We start from the raw sequence: 16,978 nt of genomic DNA, 5'->3' as shown, positions 1-16,978 counted from the left end.
ACTGTGGTACCCCCTTCTGCGCATGTCCAAGTTATCGCTATCTACGGATTCTACGTCTATTCTGGCGCACGGATAATGTGTCTGCTAATGTTTATAGTTTTACCCATTGTACCGCTAGATGGCTGTCGCGCTAGACCAGTACCGTTTGCGGCGGATCGTCATGTAATACCCATTTAAGAGCACGAGGTGATGACCGTCACCTACAAGTTATGGCTCGTAAGTAGCCTGAGGAAACGTAACTACGCTCTACCATTTCAGGGACGACTAGGACGGCTGTGTAGATACAGATAATGTGTAACAGCCTCCAAACGATCAATATGGCCCCCTGACGTCCATTACAAACAGCAGTACCACCCCTCCCACCCACCGCCCCACGGCACCTTGCTGCACGAATAAAGAGGACAAAGGAGTGCTTGGACTACAATCTGGATCTATGGGATCAGATCCTCTTCACCAGCAAAATCACAATTTATCTTGAGCCTAATGATCATATAAAAGTGTAGAGGTGACGAGGTATGAATGTACGTGTCGGGCATGGAGTCCCTTCGGTCAGCAGGAAAATGGATCAGTCATATTTTGGTATTATCCACGAATGTTGTACACCTGTCATCGCCATCGAGAGTAACTTGAGAGCTGCACTGTTGTAGGAAAGGATCCCCCAGTCTATTGTACAGCCCTGTGATGGACATTTCGGCGATAGACTCGTCTTTCAAAACAGTAATCCATTAGCACAGCACGCTCACTTGAGGCAGGAATCAACCAAAAGGAATCGCCTGTGATTATGTGCTGAGATGAACCCGACTGATGATGCATTGGACCATTTGATACCGGTAGCAGTGCATTGTCACAGAAACCTCCTCACACACTGGATGACCTCAGGGAGGTATCTGTCAAATAGTGGAACAGGCTTGAGCAGTAACAGCTCAACCACCTTGTGGGCAGCATGCCAAGCGCGCTACAATGCATGGTGTGGAGTGACATGTAGTTAGTAAACTGGAGATAAACATTAAAAGAAAATTACGTCACAGTATCAGAAAAATCACTTCCTCATCAACAGTGTAATCATGGGTGTGTATGGATGCATCCATCTGTCACCCTTGTTTCATGGCGAAATGGTGTGCTATCCGTCAGATGGTCCAAAATCTGTGATATGTGGACAATTTAAGAGTGGATGGTTGTGGATGAAGCAGTAAAATGCATCTCCTGAGTGCAATCCTGGCATATTCTATTGGATTTAAAGCATACAGTCCTGATAATCAATTTCAAATAGGGGATGTCTTGACCCGAGAGAAATTCAGCCATCAGTGCATTTGTTTGTGAATGGGCATTACTGCTCATAATGAGGAAGTCTGGATGAACTGGAAAATTGCAGAAAGTACTTGCAATACTTCATTATCGAACCAGGTGATACAGTGAGGAAGACGGGGACTCATATTCTGGAGGAACAGGGTTCAAATCACTGTCTGGTCATTTATTTCTGGATTTTATTTGGTTTCCATAAATTGGTTAAGGTAAATGTTAGGGTGTTTCCTTTCAGAAGGAAACGGTATATTTGCTAATGAATCCTACTGTGTGCTCCTCCTCTAATAACTTCATTGCCAATTGTATGTTAAACTCAGAACTACCTTCTTTCCTTCATTTAATTACTCGTCTCTGTGTCACTGAGTGTTAACAGAATTCTCAGACCATGAATGAAGATTTAAGCTCCAAATACCCTTCCATCCTCATGACTTCTCAAACTCCACCACAGACAGTTCCTTCCATTATGCTCTTGGTACCACTTTACATCATGATGCCTCATCAGACCACACTCCGAATGGTCTCCTTCAATTGTGCTGCTGTGACTGTACTGGCTGCAACTATACACAATAATCAGCTAGAACATTACGACCACCAACCTACTATTGATATAAGCCCATCCAGGTGATAGCAGCATCACCTGGTGGGGAATGACTGTTAGTCAGACACACACATGGTGCATGTTGTATCAGTGAGTGTGCTGTCCATGTGCAGAATGGGGAAAGCGCACAATCTGTCTTAGTTTGACTGAGGGCAGATTGTGATGGCCTAGAGGCTCAGCAAGAGCATTTCAGAAACTGCAAAACTTGTCAGGTGTTCAAGGAATGTTGTGGTATCTTCAACACGTAGGTAGCAAAAACAAAGTGAAACCCTGTCCAGATATATTGGGGTTGGGTGGCCACCCATCACTATAGATGTCAGGCATTGTAGGCTGAGCAGACTGGTAAAACACAGCAGGTGGCTAACTGTGGCAGAACTAACATCAACTTTATTGCTGGGCAGAGTACACGTGAGTATGAACACACAGTGTGACAAACACTCCTAACAATGGACCTCCACAGTCGATGACCCATGCATGTGCCAATATCAACACCACAACATTGGCAACTACGATTGAAATGGGCAGTGACCATCAGCAGTGGATGTTGGTGCAGTGACAAAGCATTGCATTGTCTGATGAATCCCAATACTTCTTCATCATGCTGATGGGAATGCACAAATCTGCAATCTTCAAAGGGAAAGCTCCTTGACACTTGTACTATGGGACAGAGACAACCTGGTGGCAGCTCCGTTATGCTCTGGAGAACATTCACGTGGACATGCACGGGTCCAGTGGAGCTCTTGCAAGGAACCATGACGGCCAAGGACTATCATACACTGGTTGCAGACCAGAAACATGATGGTCAAGTTTCCCAATGGCAGTAGCATTTTTCAACAAGATAATGCGCGATCTCATAAGGCCAGAGTGTGACGGACTTGTCCGAGGAACACAGTGGTGAGTTCCAACTGATGTGCTGGTCCCACAGTACGCCAGATCTGAACCCAATTGAACACATCTGAGATGTGCCTGAACGTGGCATCAGAGCTCATTGCCCCCTCACCGGCATTTATGGGAATTAGTTGACTCGGGTGTGCAGATGTGGTGCCAACTATCTCCAGCGACCTACATCTACATCTACATCCATACTCCGCAAGCCACCTGACGGTGTGTGGCGGAGGGTACCTTGAGTACCTCTATCGGTTCTCCCCCCTATTCCAGTCTCGTATTGTTTGTGGAAAGAAGGATTGTCGGTATGCCTCTGTGTGGGCTCTAATCTCTCTGATTTTATCCTCATGGTCTCTTCGCGAGGGTGCAATGTACTGCTTGACTCCTCGGTGAAGGTTTATTCTCGAAACTTCAACAAAAGCCCGTACCGAGCTACTGAGCGTCTCTCCTGCAGAGTCTTCCACTGGAGTTTATCTATCCTTTCCATAACGCTTTCGCGATTACTAAATAATCCTGTAACGAAGTACGCTGCTCTCCGTTGGATCTTCTCTATCTCTTCTATCAACCCTATCTGGTACGGATCCCACACTGCTGAGCAGTATTCAAGCAGTGGGCGAACAAGCGTACTGTAACCTACTTCCTTTGTTTTCGGATTGCATTTCCTTAGGATTCTTCCAATGAATCTCAGTCTGGCATCTGCTTTACCGACGATCAACTTTATATGATCATTCCATTTTAAATCACTCCTAATGTGTACTCCCAGATAATTTATGGAATTAACTGCTTCCAGCTGCTGATCTGCTATACTGTAGCTAAATGATAAGGGATCTTTCTTTCTTTGTATTCGCAGCACATTACACTTGTCTATATTGAGATTCAATTGCCATTCCCTACACCATGCGTCAATTCGCTGCAGATCCTCCTGCATTTCAGTACAATTTTCCATTGTTACAACCTCTCGATATACCACAGCATCATCCACAAAGAGCCTCAGTGAACTTCCGATGTCATCCACAAGGTCATTTATGTATATTGTGAATAGCAACGGTCCTACGACACTCCCCTGAAGCATACCTGAAATCACTCTTACTTCGGAAGACTTCTCTCCATTGAGAATGACATGCTGCGTTCTGTTATCTAGGAACTCTTCAATCCAATCACACAATTGGTCTGATAGTCTCTTTGCTTCCATGCCACAATGCATCACCACTGTATATCTGCAGCAAAGGTGGACGTATGGGCTATTAGGTAGGTGGTCGGAAAATTTTGCAAGTAGGATGCATGTGTGAAGAGCACAAACTCAACCCTCCTCTGTAGTGCTGAGAAAAAACGTACTGCTGGACCTTTCTTTGTCCCTGACAGATGACTGGTAATTCTGAGGCAGCTGTAAGTTTTGCAGACAGTGTTCTTGCACTTACTGTTATCTAGCTGTCTTGTGGAGCTGTCACTCGTGGTCGATCATCTACTGACGTATACTGAGCATTTCTCCGACTCTCGAAATCGTCGCCAAAACCTTGATAAAAATGCCTCGTGTTTATGGCACATTTCACAGTTCTGAGACCTTGGTACGTCTCTGATCTGTTGTAAGGTTTCTGAGAATTCTACCTCGCAAAACAGGATCCAAATGGCATTGCTAGGTGATTGTGACTTAAGCTTTACCAAGAGACTATTACACTCCTGGAAATTGAAATAAGAACACCGTGAATTCATTGTCCCAGGAAGGGGAAACTTTATTGACACATTCCTGGGGTCAGATACATCACATGATCACACTGACAGAACCACAGGCACATAGACACAGGCAACAGAGCATGCACAATGTCGGCACTAGTACAGTGTATATCCACCTTTCGCAGCAATGCAGGCTGCTATTCTCCCATGGAGACGAACGTACAGATGCTGGATGTAGTCCTGTGGAACGGCTTGCCATGCCATTTCCACCTGGCGCCTCAGTTGGACCAGCGTTCGTGCTGGACGTGCAGACCGCGTGAGACGACACTTCATCCAGTCTCAAACATGCTCAATGGGGGACAGATCCGGAGATCTTGCTGGCCAGGGTAGTTGACTTACACCTTCTAGAGCACGTTGGGTGGCACGGGATACATGCGGACGTGCATTGTCCTGTTGGAACAGCAAGTTCCCTTGCCGGTCTAGGAATGGTAGAACGATGGGTTCGATGACGGTTTGGATGTACCGTGCACTATTCAGTGTCCCCTCGACGATCACCAGTGGTGTACGGCCAGTGTAGGAGATCGCTCCCCACACCATGATGCCGGGTGTTGGCCCTGTGTGCCTCGGTCGTATGCAGTCCTGATTGTGGCGCTCACCTGCACGGCGCCAAACACGCATACGACCATCATTGGCACCAAGGCAGAAGCGACTCTCATCGCTGAAGACGACACGTCTCCATTCGTCCCTCCATTCACGCCTGTCGCGACACCACTGGAGGCGGGCTGCACGATGTTGGGGCGTGAGCGGAAGACGGCCTAACGGTGTGCGGGACTGTAGCCCAGCTTCATGGAGACGGTTGCGAATGGTCCTCGCCGATACCCCAGGAGCAACAGTGTCCCTAATTTGCTGGGAAGTGGCGGTGCGGTCCCCTACGGCACTGCGTAGGATCCTACGGTCTTGGCGTGCATCCGTGCGTCGCTGCGGTCCGGTCCCAGGTCGACGGGCACGTGCACCTTCCGCCGACCACTGGCGACAACATCGATGTACTGTGGAGACCTCACGCCCCACGTGTTGAGCAATTCGGCGGTACGTCCACCCGGCCTCCCGCATGCCCACTATACGCCCTCGCTCAAAGTCCGTCAACTGCACATACGGTTCACGTCCACGCTGTCGCGGCATGCTACCAGTGTTAAAGACTGCGATGGAGCTCCGTATGCCACGGCAAACTGGCTGACACTGACGGCGGCGGTGCACAAATGCTGCGCAGCTAGCGCCATTCGACGGCCAACACCGCGGTTCCTGGTGTGTCCGCTGTGCCGTGCGTGTGATCATTGCTTGTACAGCCCTCTCGCAGTGTCCGGAGCAAGTATGGTGGGTCTGACACACCGGTGTCAATGTGTTCTTTTTTCCATTTCCAGGAGTGTATTTTGACACGAGTAGAGCAGACACAGTTGAGACATTATGGCTCAACCACACTTCTTTCCTTGTCTTTGGATCATGTATCCATCTAAAGAACTTCTTTCTGTCTGTGTGGAAATTTTTACAATCTGTTGCAATGATTGTCTGTCTTCTCTCCTTTTAATTTTTTGGACAGTGGTATACCGACTTGAAAAGAAAATGCATTCCAAAAACTAATTAATGTGGAGTACTGAAAATTCTGGAATACATTTGTCTAGGTAACACATTTAAGTGATAAACATTGCAGTATCCCTGGTTAACATAATTACAGGATAAGCCATTGCAAATCTGAAATGCTGCTACATAAAAAAATTGGTGAACCCACCAGAATGTTGAATGCAAGCATTCAAACATGCATGCATGCATTGTGTTGTACAGGTGCCAGATGACAGTTTGTGGGATGGACTTCCGTGCATGCTGCATTTGCTCGGTCAGTAAAGAGGCAGTTAATGGTGGCTGTGGATGATGCTGAAGTTGTCATCCATTTATATCCCGTATATGCTCAATTGGAGACAGATCTGGTGATCGAGCAGACCATCTACATTTACATCTAAATCTACATGATTACTCTGCAATTCACATTTAAGTGCTTGACAGAGGTTTCATCGAACCACAATCATACTATCTCTCTACCATTCCACTCCCGAACAGCGCGCGGGAAAAACGAACACCTAAACCTTTCTGTTCGAGCTCTGATTTCTCTTATTTTATTTTGATGATCATTCCTACCTATGTAGGTTGGGCTCAACAAAATATTTTCGCATTCGGAAGAGGAAGTTGGTGACGGAAATTTTGTAAATAGATCGCGCCGCGACGAAAAACGTCTTTGCTTTACTGACTTCCGTCCCAACTCGCGTATTATATGTGCCACACTCTCTCCCCTATTACGTGATAATACAAAACGAGCTGCCCTTTTTTGCACCCTTTCGATGTCCTCCGTCAATCCCACCTGGTAAGGATCCCACACCGCGCAGCAATATTCTAACAGAGGACGAACGAGTGTAGTGTAAGCTTTCTCTTTAGTGGACTTATTGCATCTTCTAAGTGTCCTGCCAATGAAACGCAACCTTTGGCTCGCCTTCCCCACAATACTATCTATGTGGTCTTTCCAACTGAACTTATTCGTAATTTTAACACCCAGGTACTTAGTTGAATTGACAGCCTTGAGAATTGTACTATTTATCGAGTAATCGAATTCCAACGGATTTCTTTTGGAACTCATGTGGATCACCTCACACTTTTCGTTATTTAGCGACAACTGCCACCTGCCACACCATACAGCAATCTTTTCTAAATCGCGTTGCAACTGATACTGGTCTTCGGATGACCATACTAGACGGTAAATTACAGCATCATCTGCGAACAACCTAAGAGAACTGCTCAGATTGTCACCCAGGTCATTTATATAGATCAGGAACAGCAGAGGTCCCAGGACGCTTCCCTGGGGAACACCTGATATCACTTCAGTTTTACTCGATGATTTGCCGTCTATCACTACGAACTGCGACCTTGCTGACAGGAAATCACGAATCCAGTCGCACAACTGAGACAATACCCCATAGGGCCGCAGCTTGATTAGAAGTCTCTTGTGAGGAACGGTGTCAAAAGCTTTCCGGAAATCTAGAAATACGGAATCAACTTAAGATCCCCTGTCGATAGCGGCCATTACTTCGTGCGAATAAAGAGCTAGCTGCTTTGCACAAGAACGATGTTTTCTGAAACCATGCTGATTACGTATCAATAGATCATTCCCTTCGAGGTGATTCATAATGTTTGAATACAGTATATGCTCCAAAACCATAATGCAAACCGACGTCAATGATATAGGTCTGTAGTTCGATGGATTACTCCTGCTACCCTTCTTAAAGACTGTTGCGACCTACGCAATTTTCCGATCTGTAGATACAGATCTATCGGTGAGCGAGCGGTTGTATATGATTGCTAAGAAGGGAGCTATTGTATCAGCGTAATCTGAAAGGAACCTAATCGGTGTACAATCTGGACCTGAAGACTTGCCCGTATCAAGTGATTTGAGTTGCTTCGCAACCCCTAAGTTATCTACTTCTAAGAAACTCATGTTAGCAGCTGTTCGTGTTTCAAATTCTGGAATATTCCATTCGTCTTCCCTGGCGAAGGAATTTCGGAAAACTGTGTTCAATAACTCCGCTTTAGAAACATGTTGACACTCTGTAGAGCATGTTAGTTTGTGAGCTAGCATTATCCTGTTGGCAAACATCCCCTGGAAAGCTGTTCACGAATGGCAGCACAACAGGTCGAATCATCAGATTAACAAGTCAGGGTGCACGGGATAACCACGAGAAAGTTCCTGCTGTCCTATGACATCACACCAGAGACTGTAACATCACAGTGCACAAAAGGTTTAATTCGTACCTAACTGGAAGAGTGCAGAAAGTTGAAATAAGTAGTTCTCATAACATGCAAACATCAGCACATTCCTCTAACTGGGGAACTATCAAGAATGGGGTTCCACAAGGGTCAGTCTTGGGTCCTTTATTGTTCTTATTATATATTAATGACTTGCCATTCTATATTCATGAAGAGGCAAAGTTAGTTCTCTTTGCTGATGATACAAGTATAGTAATCACACCTGACAAACAAGAATTAACTGATGAAATTGTCAATACTGTCTTTCAGAAAATTACTAAGTGGTTCCTTGTAAACGGACTCTCACTGAATTTTGATAAGACACAGTACATACAGTTCCGTACAGTGAATGGTATGACACCATTAATAAATATAGACCTTAATCAGAAGCATATAGCTAAGGTAGAATATTGCAAATTTTTAGGTGTGTCCATTGATGAGAGATTAAATTGGAAGAAACACATTGATGATCTGCTGAAACGTTTGAGTTCAGCTACTTATGCAATAAGGGTCATTTCAAATTTTGGTGATAAACATCTTAGTAAATTAGCTTACTACACCTATTTTCACTCATTGCTTTCATATGGCATCATATTTTGGGGTAATTCATCACTGAGCAATAAAGTATTTATTGCACAAAAGCGTGTAGTCAGAATAATAGCTGGAGTCCACCCAAGATCATCCTGCAGACATTTATTTAAGGATCTAGAGATATTCACAGTAGCTTCTCAGTATATATACTCTCTTATGAAATTTGTTATTAACAACCAAACCAAATTCAAAAGTAATAGCAGTGTGCATAACTACAATACTAGGAGAAAGGATGATCTTCACTATTCAAGATTAAACCTAGCTTTGGCACAGAAAGGGGTGAATTATACTGGCACTAAAGTCTTTGGTCACTTACCAAATAGTATCAAAAGTATTTAAGAAGAAATTAAAAGAATTTCTGAATGACAACTCCTTCTACTCCATAGAGGAATTTTTAGACATAAATTAAGAAAAAAAGAAAAAAACAATACAAAAATATTAAAAAAATAAAAAAATAAAAATAAAAATAAAGAAAAACAAAAAACACAAAAAATAAAGTTGTTATATTAACTTAAGTATGTTGTTAAATTAACCTAATTATGTCATGTATTGGAAAATTCGACTCGTTCCACATCATTATGAAATATCGTATTCATGATCCATGGAACTAGTATTAATCTAATCTAATCTAATCTAATCTCCAGGAATATGTCCAGTGGTCTAGCATCACAGACAGGTTGGATGCAAGCCCTCAGCTGGCCTCCTAACCAACACACAGCCATCACTGGCACTGAGGCAGAACCACTTTCATCAGAAAACACAACAGACCTCCACCCTGCCCTCCAACAAGCTCTCACTCGACACCTCTAAAGGTCACAAACTGCGGTGGTCTGGGGTCAGCTACAGGATGTCTGGCTTGGAGCTGTGCCCGAAGTAACCAATTTGTAACAGTTTGTTGTGTCACTGTGGTGCCAACTGCTGCTCAGAATGGTGTCGCAACTATAGTGCAATGGGCCAGAGCCGTGTACCGAACACGATGTTCTTCCCTCTCGGTTGTGCCGTGTGGCTGTCCAGTGCCCAGTCTTCTTGCAACTGTACATTCTCACGACCATAGCTGCCAGCAGTCATGTACAGTGGCTACATTCCTGCCAGTCTCTCTGCAGTATCGCAGAAGGAATGACGAGCTTCAGCTTCTAGTAGCCCTGTTACTCGACCTTGTTGAAACTTGGTGAGGTGTCTTTGTCACCTGAAAGCTATTCTTGACTGTTCAATTCTTTTATCTTGGCGGCTCGCGCATGCCCGCCCAGACGCGGGAGATTGCTGCGTTGCCAGTTGCACACGACGCACGCGCCAATAGAAGCAGCGCCATAGTACAGCATAGTTCGCAAGCTTACGTTTAGGGGGGAGCGCGCAGTTCATGAAGTAAAGCCACCACGGCCGCATTAACCCTTTCGCTGCTACAAAGACGTGTTCCCTGCATTCCGCGCTGTGCGCGATTTTGTCACTGCACTGCTCGCCTGTGCAGACACATCGTGTTCCGACTGCTTTGACACTCTTATCATTCGATTCCACAAAAACTATTTGGCCCAAAAATTAGATTTTTACATGTCTTCTTGACTGATACCTTCCCCCCATAAATGACTTAATTTTGTTTCGATGTTCAACGCAGTTATTATGCAACGTTAAATATTGTAAACCATTGCACGAAATTTTGAAGAGTTTGCAGAGGTAAAAGTCCATAGAGTATACTTTCTGTTTGGTCGATTTTAGTTGCCACAATGTTGAGAATGAAATGTGGACAAGATACCTAAATTTCATATAAAATTACTACATGTAATGCTGCATAATAACTGCGTTGAACTTCGAAACAAAATTAAGTCATTTATGGGGCGAAGGTATCAGTCAAGAAGACGTGTAAAAATCAAATTTTTGGGCCAAATAGTTTTTGTGAAATCGAATGATAAGTGTGTCAAAGCAGTGGGAACACCATGTGTCTGCACAGGCGAGCAGTGCAGTGATGACAAAATCGCGCACAGCGCGGAATGCTGGGAGCACGTGTCTGCAGCAGCGAAAGGGTTAATGAAGAGACAAACCACTAGAAATTTCAAAAAAATTGCATTCAAACGAATATAATTCGTGAAGTAAGGCACTTCGATATTGTTTTTAAATAATGAAAATATTAAGCAGCACACAAAGTTTGAACTCATAACCTTTCACCTAGCAGCCCAACACCTAAACCGTTACGCTAACGCAGCTTGTCTCACTACAGGACTCCATGAGGAATATAATACGTAACGCAAAATACTGACAAACACTTGGTATGACTATGAATTACTCACGCTTCGTCAAAGTACAATAGGAAATAAACAATTACCGCTGTTCTTTATTGCGAAAAAGCGGTTCGTGAGATTGATACAAACACCTTTCCTTGCTATCGCCTGAATTAGGAGTCTTATTGCTTGTTTGGTTTAATTAATTAATAGAATATGAAGCAATTGGTATAAAAAATGCTTTTTCCAAACTTTCTATAAAAGAAAGTCTGCTATCAAGACATTGCTTTTGTTCTATTACTTTATTTATGACTGAACGTTTCTAAAACTGAAGACACTCGTCCATGCTATGCACTGCAGTCGCGATCTGGCAACGTCGTTCTCTGTTCATTGGCTGACTGTGTTTTGTGACGTCAGATGCGCAGAACGAACCTAAACTCGGCCGCCAACATAAATGACGTGCACTTTAATGTCAACTCACCACATCCAATCTCAAAGGTAACTTATGCTCATGACATTTGCAGTGTGTATTTAAAGCAAACCTGATTTGCATCCTCATAGTGGTGCTATTAGCGCCACTCTTATGCGACTAGAGCAAAATTTGAACAGACGTCATCTTTCAGATATATAAACAGGCCTGCCAATTCCCGTTTATCTCTTACAACTCTTTCTTGATGTTGTGAATTTTTTTCTGTCAGTGTATAATTCCTGTCTCCGGCTCTATGCTATTTTCTTACGGCACACAACATAAATGTCTTTGTATTCCAGGGAGACACATCCACCAGATGCCGATGACATCACCTATAGTCAGGAGCTACTGAACGACCGCCCTGAAGCAGACAACCTGTTCACGATACTGCGGGAGCTGACAGTGTGACAGGAGGTCGACAGGACAGCCTCAGCCAAAGTGCATCCCGTTTCTGGTGTTCGGCGACCTCCCTGTACTGCGACACAGCTGGTGGTGGTGCATCAGTCCTTTGTAGGATCTCACATCGAGTCCCACTGTTGGACTTCAGACATCGAGCATGACACGCACAATGCTCTGGCTCAACATTCGTAAACCACTGCTTCCTGAACCCCGTATCTGTGTCAGCTCGAGGTGTGAAGGAGAGTGAGTCCCTTCACTTACCTTGATATTTTGCATGTCAAGTACTATGAAAAAGTTAATCGTACATACAGATATGTTCTGAGCAACTACTATCAACGTATTTCTGATTGAACTCTCAGACACTTATCTAAGTTACTGAGTTTAATTTGCGTTCAATCAATTTCGTACCTGATATAATATGTAACTGCTTCTCCCTCTGATGTTCATAAGTGTTTTTTTTTCTATCATGATGCTGTAAATGATTAATTCATGACACATGCATTTGTTTATCATGCAACACTGTTTTATAAATTTTATATAGTTGACATCTTATTTACGAAGCCTCAGTCACTCGTTTTGTATACAGGGTGAGTCACCTAACATTACCGCTGGATATATTTCGTAAACCACATAAAAAACTGACGAATCGATTCCGCAGACCGATAGTGAGGAGAGGGGCTAGTGTAATTGGTTAATACAAACCATAAAAAAATGCATGGAAGTATGTTTTTTAACACAAACCTACGTTTTTTTAAATGGAACCGCATTAGTTTTGTTAGCACATCTGAACATAAAAACAAATACGCAATCAGTGTCGTTTGTTCCATTGTAAAATGTTAATTACATCCGGAGGTAACCTAAACTTGACGCTTGAGTACCACTCCTCCGCTGTTTAATCGTGTGTATCGGAGAGCACCGAATTACGTAGGGATCCAAAGGGAACGGTGATGGACCTTAGGTACAGAAGAGACTGGAACAGTACATTACGTCCACATGCCCACATGCTAACACCTTTTTATTGGTCTTTTTCACTGACTCACATGTACAGTACCATGAGGGGTGAGGTACACGTACACACGTGGTTTCCGTTTTCAATTACACCACAGCAGTTGAGTCCCAAAGTGCTCCGAGCCATTTTTTTTGCTGGCCAATTTATGCGTCCTCCACCTCCTATGAAACGCCCGTCGAACATCCTGTCAAGGGTCAGCCTAGTGTTAATTGCGGAATGTGCAGGTGCACCATCATGCTGATACCACATACGTCGACGCGTTTCCAGTGGGACATTTTCGATCAACGTTGGCAGATCATTCTGTAGAAACGCGATGTATGTTGCAGCTGTTTGTTACAACACGCAACTGAACGTTGAAGGTTTCAAGCGTCAACTTTAGGTTACAATATCTCCGGCTGTAATTAACATTTTACAATGCAACAAACGGCACTGATTACGTATTTGTTTATATGTTCAGATGTGCTAACAAAACGAACGTGGTTCCATTTAAAAAAACGTAGGTTTGGGTTAAAAACATACTTCCGTGCATTTTTGTATGGTTTGTATTAAACAATTACACTAGCCCCTCTCCTCACGTTCGGTCTGTGGAATCGGTTCGTCAGTATTTGATGTGGTTTACGAAATATATCTAGCGGTAACGTTAGGTGACTCACCCTGTATAGTGCAAATATTTATGTTTGTTAGCCATTTAATTTAATTTATTGTAGCCACTAAAATAATTACATTGCAGACTTTTCATGTAGAATGATCTCATCCACATTACCTACATTTTAATACTTTTTAAATATATGTACTACATTTTTTTAAAGAAATTCTGTCTGTCAATTTTATTTTGCTGAGATTCATTTGGTTCTAAGTATAGCTGCAGCATGAAAATACTGAACATATAGTAATTACAAGAAATATTGCACCTTGGACTGCTGAATCAAAGATAAGAACCTTAAAAACAAGTTATACCTTAATTGACCTTGAAAGGAGTAATTTGACATAATCTAAAGTAATCTATGGATTACAAAGGTTGACTGAAAAGTTTGGCTACAGCTTATTGTATAAATGAAACAGAAGGAAAGGGTATACACTTGAGAGGTAAAAAATATTATGCTACACAAAAGATTTATTAATAACTAAGTAACCAATAGACTGCCTTCTTGCAAAAGTTTATTCTGCCTCCAAATTCATTGCAACAAATACATTACTTTTTTTCATTTTGATTTGTAAGAGAAAACCAATGACAGTAAAACAGTAGCCATTGTGCTTGGATATTAAAAATGAAACAAAAACAATATTATTGCAAGAAAATTAATTAGCACTTATTAATTAACGTTCTGCAAGGATGGTAAAACAAATCTACAGTAAACAAAAAGGAGTTCATCTTTTATGTATTAAGAAATAATGTACTACATTGTTTGGAATTTATGGAGAGAAAAATAGGTCAAGCTAGTTAGTTCAGAGTGGTATTACACGTTTCTGCATGTGCCACAATACATGGATCTCTTACACTACAGCAGACACCTCTTTGTGAAGACATAGACCATGTACCTACATGCCTTGAGATAACAAATGCTCAACTTCAAATGATTTTCTCATTATATTGTAAAGAGGACCAGTCTTGCTTGCAAAATGAAGGCAGATTTCACCATCACTGACAGAACTGATTGTGGCACAGAGCCAAGTGGGGGGGGGGGGGGGGGGGGTCAGGGGGTTCACTCAATAGATGAGAGCTCCATTACACATACGAGGTAGCTACATGGGTAGCAGTTGGTTTGTGGAGTGCACTGTGCAGGTTTTCATGTTACAGGAGTGCAGAATTGTGAAAACAGGGATTCAGCCTCAAAGAATGAAAGTCACACAGTATGAGGGCAGCCCTATAAAACATTGCCATAGGTGTATTGGGGAAAAAAACAGGACCTTAAAGTGCTTGTAGAAAGTACTGGCACAGAAATTGTTATATGCAATGGAAGCTGGCTATAGCTGGAGGTAAGTTCAGCTGGAAATAAGCCAGGCCAAGGGAGTGCAATCCTGATTTACCTCAAGTTAATATATTGTTTTGTGGGTGTAACAGTTAGTAGAAAATGCTCATCTTCATTTTTTGGCAACCCCCAATGCTACAGTGGCTGTAAAGAATTGTGAGAATCTGCTCCAGCAGATTTGCTGCAACTTCCCAAACTCTACACAGTGTAGCTTATGATTGGGCTTGCAAGAGATATCTTAAGTAATCAGGTTGACTAGAATTTTCATTTTTACAGTTACATGTTTATTGACTCCGCTGGTATTGGTTTCATGCACAAAAGCTGTTACCAAACTGGCTCTGTCATGGCTGATTCACCACTGCTTATATATCATTTCACTAATTACAGGTGATGTCATCCATTATTACAGACAGAAAATTTGAGGATTACCATTAGAGTTATGTTCACATTCACAAACTGATAGCAGAGTATGAAACAGTAATGTATTCTTTTTATGTTGGAATAATAAGTATTGCTTGTTTTTTTAAAAAAAATACTGAGATTTACAAAATCCATTTGCAGGCAATGAATTTTATAAAACCGCTTATATCATGGAATATGTTTAAGTATCGATTAGTAACAGTCAAACTAGCCCAGAGACGTTTTTGCACTTGATAAAATTTAAATGAAATTAACAACAAAATATAAAGCAGTATAGTAAATTGAGTTTCAAAATGACTAGATAAATGAAATAAGAATGTTATAAAAATTTATTTAGGTTCGTAAATGTGGCAGCCTGGTTCCTGAGGACCACACTTTTCTCAGAGTACCGTAGATGAGAATCAGGTATGATACTCCCAAAGTTCCTGCAGGTGGTACCCCTATTGGAGTTTAGGGAAGTCTTTATTGCCTACCATTATCATCATCCATACAAAAAATAATGAATACAGGAGTGTTTAAGTCATATCACTAAAAATTATGCATCATTTCTATGCAGAGTTTCTTAATTGAAACAGTAAGTCAATTCATAAATCAGTCAACACACATAACACCACACTTGGTACACAGAAGCATTACATGAGGCACTATTTACAAACAATCAGAGGCCAGAACAAACAAATAGTTTAAAACAAAGTCTTATAATAAAAAATAACAAAAAAATCCTCAACATGCAAGCTAACCTTACATCTGCAGAAAGAACCACAATACATCCACCAAAACTGATCTTGACCTTATAATTCTACCTGCTCCATCACTGTTGGTTTGAACTGCAAGGATTACATGGAAAAAAGACTCCACCAGCTGTCTGATTCATCCACCAACAAACTCTCTTACAGTGACTCCATTCCAGAAATCCAACAAGATCTCCAATCTCTCCTCAGATCCTTAGCCCCATCCCAGAACCTCTCCCCAGAGTCCATCTCTCTATTCACTCCTACCATTCCCCACACTCCTACCTTCTACATGCTTCCTTACATCCATAAACACAACCACCCAGAATGCCCCATTGGCCGGTTACTGTGCCCCCACTGAGAGAATCTCTGCTCTCGTAGACCAACACTTTCAACCTATTACCCGGAACCTACCTTCCTATATAAAAGATACCAACCATTTCCTCCACTGACTCTTCACAGTTCCTGTTCCCCCCTGCTCATCACTATTAATGGCACCTCCCTTTACACTAACATCCCTAATGTCCATGGCCTCATTTCTACTGAACACTACTTTTCGCTCCAACGCCTGATGGATTCCAAACGTGCAACTTCCTTCCTAGTCGCCATGACCAACTATATCCTCAAGCCCAATTACTTCTCCTTCAAAAGCCTCACCAACAAACAAATCCAGGGTACAGCTATGGTCAGCTGCATGGTACCATCCTATGCCAACCTATTTGTGGGTCATCTAGGGGAATCCTTTCTAACCATCCAGAATCACAAACCCCTCACCTAGCTCAGATTCAGTGATGACATCTTCTAGATTTGGATTAAGGGTGAGGACACCCTATCCACTTTCCTCCAGAACCTCAATATCTTCTCCACCATTCATTTCACC

The 16,978-nt window shown here is 42.6% G+C and overlaps 1 protein-coding gene across 1 annotated transcript in view; it reads left to right on the top strand.

Moving 5' to 3' along the window:
* The window catches only part of LOC126195350 (uncharacterized), a 633,865-nt gene extending 620,099 nt beyond the window's left edge, over positions 1–13,766 (top strand). Inside the window, exon 11 of the mRNA XM_049933928.1 lies at positions 11,869–13,766. Within this exon, the coding sequence (XP_049789885.1) occupies positions 11,869–11,977 (109 nt within the window). The 3' untranslated portion in view covers positions 11,978–13,766. The remainder of the gene's footprint in view (positions 1–11,868) is intronic.
* The last annotated feature ends 3,212 nt before the right edge of the window (positions 13,767–16,978 follow it).

This window comes from Schistocerca nitens, chromosome 7 (genome assembly GCF_023898315.1).
Source record: "Schistocerca nitens isolate TAMUIC-IGC-003100 chromosome 7, iqSchNite1.1, whole genome shotgun sequence".
NCBI lineage: Eukaryota > Metazoa > Arthropoda > Insecta > Orthoptera > Acrididae > Schistocerca > Schistocerca nitens.
Note: the sequence above shows the minus strand (reverse complement) of the source record. Positions and strands in the feature narration are given on the sequence as shown.